A 5918-nucleotide genomic window follows, 5' to 3' on the forward strand; every position below is an offset into this window, starting at 1 on the left:
CAGTAAACATTACATTGTTGCTTTGTTTTCCTTTTTTTGATTTACGATAAATTATTCTCCCGGGATTGATCGATGAGTGGAATCCTTAAAATTTAATTTGGGAACGATCTAGTATAAATAAAATGCTAATCCAAAGAAAGAAACCAGCAATTATTCATCCTAAACTCTGCTGATTCAGCAACTCAATTACAACTGCCTTTCTCAAGCTGCAAACTTTTCAGGCTGTTTTCAGAGTTGCTGTACCCGTCCTCCCCCCGCAAGAGAGACCTTTCCCCGGTCCTCAGCTCTGCCTCCACCTCGGCCTTCAGCCTTTCTCTCTCTCTCTTTTTTTTTTTTTTTTTTCCCCCTTCCCTTTCTTTTCGAGGGGTTGGGGGGGAGGGAGGGAAACAGTTAACCTCTTGAAACGTATTTCCTCCAAATAAAAACAGTGAACTTACTAACGGAGAGGAAACCACGGATAACTCTGCAATAATTCAAAGTGTATGGAATCAGGATTTTTTTAAAAACAGTGTTTTTAATTGAAAATAAAGCTAAAGCATGCTTTTCAACAGTGCAAATTTCCATAATTTTGATTTACTGCTTCCATCATCACAATATATTATACCAGCATGTCTTACCGAGGGCTAGACTCTAGAAGTCTGCCTGTTCGACTATTTCGATATTAAGTGCAAATATAGGTAATTGCCTCTGATTGTCACGTGCAGTAGAAATGTTTCTGCTACATAGAGAGGATGGCATGGCAAAAAACCCCCACGACAACAAATTTCAACAGATGAGGATAGAACTGGGAAGTGTAACATGGTTGGAACGCCTGAGTTTTGGTGCCAAAAAGCTATGAATAACATGGTCTTCTCGTTTTGTGTAGTCTTTCCACTTACGGCCTCTCATTTCACTTTCTGTGTTGCATTTACTGCTTTGCTATTTCCTCCAGCCAGCGTGAGGGGCTGGACCATAAATTGTGCTGCTGGTCGGGCAAATATTTTAGTTGTTTTGCAAGTTTGTAAGGGGCATGTTCAGACCACAACTTAAGTATGACATTAGTGAGTAACAATAACCTTATTTAAGACCTCTAGGTGAAATAAAAAGACTTCCCAATTGCAAAGAGTGGCTGTACAAGTAAAAAGACGCCCTTTTACCAAAAATAGAATTTCACATTTATTTACTGATTTCAGATGAGGCAGCTTTTCCCAGCGCTGGGGTCGCAGGCAGACCCCAGCCTTTCCAAACCAGAGAAAAAGGAGTAAGTGCAACTGCTCTTTGAAAAAGACACCCCTGCACCCGAAAACAAAGCTCCCGAAAAGTAGGCTGCTGCCACATTGAATTATAGTGAACCCTTACTGTGCAACCATGTAACTTAACAAACTTTAACTGAATTAACAGTTAGACTTCCATTTTCGAAATCTAGTGCATAAATTTAATGGCTCATTCTAATATTTATTATTCAACCTTTTGACATTTATTTGCAGCAGTTGAATTGAGGTACTGGTGCATTATTAGCATTTAAACAGTAAAGTGTTCCAGCTCTACCATAATAACTGAGTTTAACTTGAGTCTTTAGTCTGAAGTACTCTGTGGAATGTAACAAAAAAAAAACCCCAAATGCAACAGAAACAAACAAAAAAAAAAAAACCCAAAACAAACAGAAAACCACTGTTGTAATGGCAAAGAAAATAGCAATCTGTTCTCTGTCTTCACAATGTGATAAAACAGGATTCCAAAAGTGTGTATAGCATTAACGGGCTTGTACAAACCGTCCTGCAGAGTTTGCAAAACGTAAGAAAGTTAAAGGTGGTTCAAGAAAACATTTTCCGAACTATTTTATTAATTAAATTTCCTGAATTTGTGGCTAGGTGGAAGAGGTATTGCAGAACCGCCCAGCTGCCATTTCCATACAGGATGGGCCTTGTGAGGTGGTTGGGAATCCTTAGTGGTGTTTAAGGAATAAGCTGGCAACAAATCCCCATCATTGCCAATAATTAGTGATGGTGGACAGGGAAAATTTGCCATGAAATTAAATGGCCTTTTCACTGCTGATGCTACATTGCTGGCTACCCTTTTGCGTCTATTGTTAACTGTAAAATCATCCAGTGTTCCTTCATGTGTCTCGATTTTACCTGTAGGACGTGGGCTTCGAGCTGATTTCAAATTTGGTTTGACTGGAGGAGTCTGCAGTACAGGTCGCTTTCCCAAAACCAGTGTCCTGTAATTTTTTCTCACCCTTGCTCCAAATTTATACTCCCCATCCTCAGGTTTTGGAGTACCTAAAGTGCATGAGAGGACCTGACTCTGAGTCAGCGGGTTTAAGGAAGTGGTTTCTTTCTCAGTGCATGCAGAATCTTCCTTGGCTGTTAATAAAGCGTCCTGGTTATTACTCTCAGTCACACCGTAAAACTCATCCTTAGTATCATTGCACTCACACTTTAGCTTATGTGTTGTAAGATCAGGCTCATACTCGTCGTTCGCACTGCTGTCCTCTATTTTGATTTTAATGCTGTGCAGGAATGGCAATGCCTTATTGCCTGTATCAGTGCGCTGGAGCTCAGCTGCTGCTGCTGCCCCTGGAGAAGCAGCATCCTCCTCAGGATCAGTTTGTAAAGAGGGCAAATCCGTGGCAAATTCAATACAATGAGGGATTTTGGAATCTTTCTCTGCATTTGCTGCCGCTGATGAAGAATCATTATTTAAGAACCTAGCAGCTATTGTATTGTTATCTGCACGGTGTGTAGTAGTTGCTTGAAGGCATTTCCTTGCCTCTCTGAGTATTCTTTGTTGTGGAAATGCATTGTTTGTCTTTGGGCTAGGTGAAGAGGCCCCCTTTGCAACACAGTTAATTGTTAGGTCAGTACTCTTGGCATTATTGGAAAATTCAGAGTGTGGGAATGTGATCTCGGATACCCTATCATCTCTTATCTCGGCGAAGCAGCTCCCCAGGCCGCCGGAGCAGCGCAGCGCCGGGGCGGCGGGAGCCCAGCCGGGGCGGCCCCACTCCTCCGGCAGCTCCGGCTTGACTCCGCCGGGAGCGCCGCGGAGGGCGGGCAGCCCGCCGGGCTCCGCCGGGGTCGGGGCCGGGGGCCGGGGGGCGGCGGCCGCCGCAGCCAGATGGTACAAGAAGTTGGCGTGGACCACGCCGGGCGGGCTGCAGAAGCTGGTGCGCCTGAAGCGGATGCTCTGCACCGAGACCTGGCTGGAGACAGAGCTGGAGTCGGAGTCTGAGGTGCTGTCTTCCTCCTCCTCTTCCTCCTCCTCTTCCTCCTCCTCCTCCTCCTCCTCCTCCGAGGTGCCCTCGCTGGAGTCCGAGGCGCCGCTGCCCTCCTCGTCCTCCTCCTCCTCCTCGTCCTCCTCCTCCGAGCTGCCCTCGCTGGAGCTGGAGAGGCTGGAGCCGCAGTCCGAGTCGTGGGCGGCGCGGCCGGAGCAGCAGCTGGACTCCGAGTCGCTGCTGCCGCTCTCGGGGAAGGCGGGCGGCGGCGGCCCGAAGCCGCGGGGCAGCGGCAGCGGCAGCCGCGGGGCGCCGCGGGTACGGCAGGGCCGCGGCGCGGCCAGGGGCCGGCGGGCGCTGCCGGGGGGGCCCAGCGCGCCGGCGGCGGCGGCCCCGTGGCGGCGGCGGCGGCAGCGGGCGGGCAGGGGCGGGGGGCCGGCGGCCGGGAGCCGCGGCCGCGCCGCGGCGGCGGGCAGGCGGCGGGCGCGGAAGGGCGCGCAGCCGCCCGCCGCCGGCGCCGTTTCATAGTTTACGGGGGTTTTGCAAGGCGCCCGAGCGATTTCTGGGTAGCTGTGGCCAGTGTATTTACTAAAAATGTGAGGTAGATGAGAGGCCGGTAGCAAGGCCGCGTCCCCCGGCCGCACGGCTTTCCTCCGGATGGGCAGCAGGGGCCGGGGGGGGTCACCCAACCCCAGCCAAAGTTTATTCTCCTTCCAGAAGCCGGAGAAGGGGTCGGTGGGTGCGAGCTCCGGCCGGAGGTCGGTGGTTGCCAGCGCCCGACTGATTTTCCTCCGTTTCGTCCTAAGGACCCGCTCGGTTTTACAGGATGTGTAAAGGGCTTCCACGTCCTCTCTGGAGATCAGGGTGCATTTGGCGGCGTGGAAGGCGATGGAGTTGATGGCCTTGAGTTTCCTCAACTCCTCCAGGTCGCAGTGATGCTTTTTTACTTTTAAATGATCCATTCGCTTGTGCACGGTAGTTCGCGGGATGTTTTTGAGCAGGTCTGTAAAAACCTGGGAGAGTGCAAACATTTGCTTTCCTTTAATGATGAGGTAGCCGAGCCTCACGCCATCCACCTCTTCAAAACCCGACTTCAGGTCTCCCATTTCGTGAATTAAATTATTCCCAGCATTTGCAGAGAGAGAGAGAGAGATGAAAAAAAAAAAAAAAAAGAAAAAAAAAAAAAAAAGAAAAAGCCACACACACACAATCCTCAGCCAGATGCTGTATTTGTCTCAAGGCATCCTGCTAATAAAATATAACAAAGGCTGTTATTCCTGGTGAATGAAGTGCCAAACTTTAGACAAAATTAAAAAAAAAATAAATTAAAAACCACCGTGAGGCTACAATCAATATATAATCTTAAAAATCAGGTTTGCCAAAGTGTTTCTCTAAGTTGCTGCTGAAGATCAGTACCTGTTCCCTTTCATTCCCTGCTTTTCCATTGGAAACTATGATAATGGAATGTGAAGGGAGGAAGAGAAAAGAAATGCAGCTGCTATTCCCGCCGCTGCTTTAGCTACAAATAAAATGACAGAGTGAAGTGAGCTCGTCCGGAGACACCTTCATCAATTAATTCCCCTAAAGCCAACGCTGATTGGACACTCCTGACAGGTGATGCAATAAAAATTGATATTCCACCCCTTCCCCCAAAAAATCTCCCACTAATTAGCATACCCTTATACTGCCACCTCCCCTCCCAAAGTAAATAATACAGTTAGTATATAAATCTTTCTATTAAACAATCCGAGCTCAAACACGCTCAGACCTCTCAGACTTCCTCGTCGCTTGCTTCGAGGAAGGATTCGTATGCTTTTTTTTCCCTATCATTTCGTACATTTTTAGTCCGTTTTGGATAAACGTTGCTCTTTTGTGCATGCCGTGCATTTAAAGAATGTAAGTCTGATCGTAGCGATGGAAAATCCTTCGGTAATGTAGCCGCTTTAAACTAGCATTTTATTCTGCATTGTGTGGAAAATGAAGCCTAGCAAAAACGTGCAGAACAGCCTAGTATTTCCCTTTCTGAGGCTCCAAAGTTAAATGCTCGGTTGTTAACGAGAGGGAATACTTACATTTTCGAGTTTCTCCTGATTTTCCTCTTCTGCTTAATTAGCTTTTTACAGCCAGGGACTATGGTTATTTTGCTGTCTGAATATCACGGGTTCCCGCACCGTGGTACTGTAACATTTTTAACTGAAATTCCGCCTGTAATATTGCGGGAGGGGGGAGGAGGACGTGGGCTCACGTCAGACCCATAACAAAGCATAGATAAGCCAGAAACGTATACACTTTTCACGATTAACCGTGCTGGATCACGAGCTGGAATGTCCTACAGTCCCAGAGCCCACGTCAGGATTCCTGCTTGCTGATCGCTTCCAGCAGAGAAAGGAGAATGTAAAATATCCAAGGTGCTTCCAAGAGCCTTTACGTAATAACAAAAAAAGTGCTGGCATACACAATGTACGGTGCTGCAAGGGGCTAGGATGCTTCTGGCTCCCAGTTTGCATATTCCGCTCGGAGCAGCCCTGCCGTAGCTTTTTGATGTTCCATTTATAGCAGCCCCTTAAAATCAATTTGAAGAAGCAGCATGAAGGTTTAACCTCTTCTTAGGAACGTTAAATTATTGGAGTGTCAGGAACGAGGGTTTCACAAATGTTGCGATAGCTGCATGCCTCTCCCTTGTCACGTTAAAGTGATGCTGCTTGCGGTGTGCACGTTAGGC

At 47.7% G+C, this 5918-nt stretch overlaps 1 protein-coding gene across 1 annotated transcript; it reads right to left on the reverse strand.

Annotated features, from left to right (window-relative positions):
* Nucleotides 1-1821: 1821 nt before the first annotated feature.
* SKIDA1 (SKI/DACH domain containing 1) lies at nt 1822-4302 on the reverse strand. The gene has a single exon (XM_009953921.2). It carries the CDS (start codon nt 4300-4302, stop codon nt 1822-1824), a length of 2481 nt encoding a protein of 826 aa, XP_009952223.2.
* Nucleotides 4303-5918: the final 1616 nt, after the last annotated feature.

Source organism: Leptosomus discolor, chromosome 6, assembly GCF_034619465.1.
Source record: "Leptosomus discolor isolate bLepDis1 chromosome 6, bLepDis1.hap2, whole genome shotgun sequence".
Taxonomy (NCBI): Eukaryota; Metazoa; Chordata; class Aves; order Leptosomiformes; family Leptosomidae; genus Leptosomus; species Leptosomus discolor.

Excerpts from the sequence above, each read along its gene's own strand:
- SKIDA1 (XM_009953921.2), bottom strand. The coding sequence starts at position 4,302 with ATGGGAGACCTGAAGTCGGGTTTTGAAGAGGTGGATGGCGTGAGGCTC.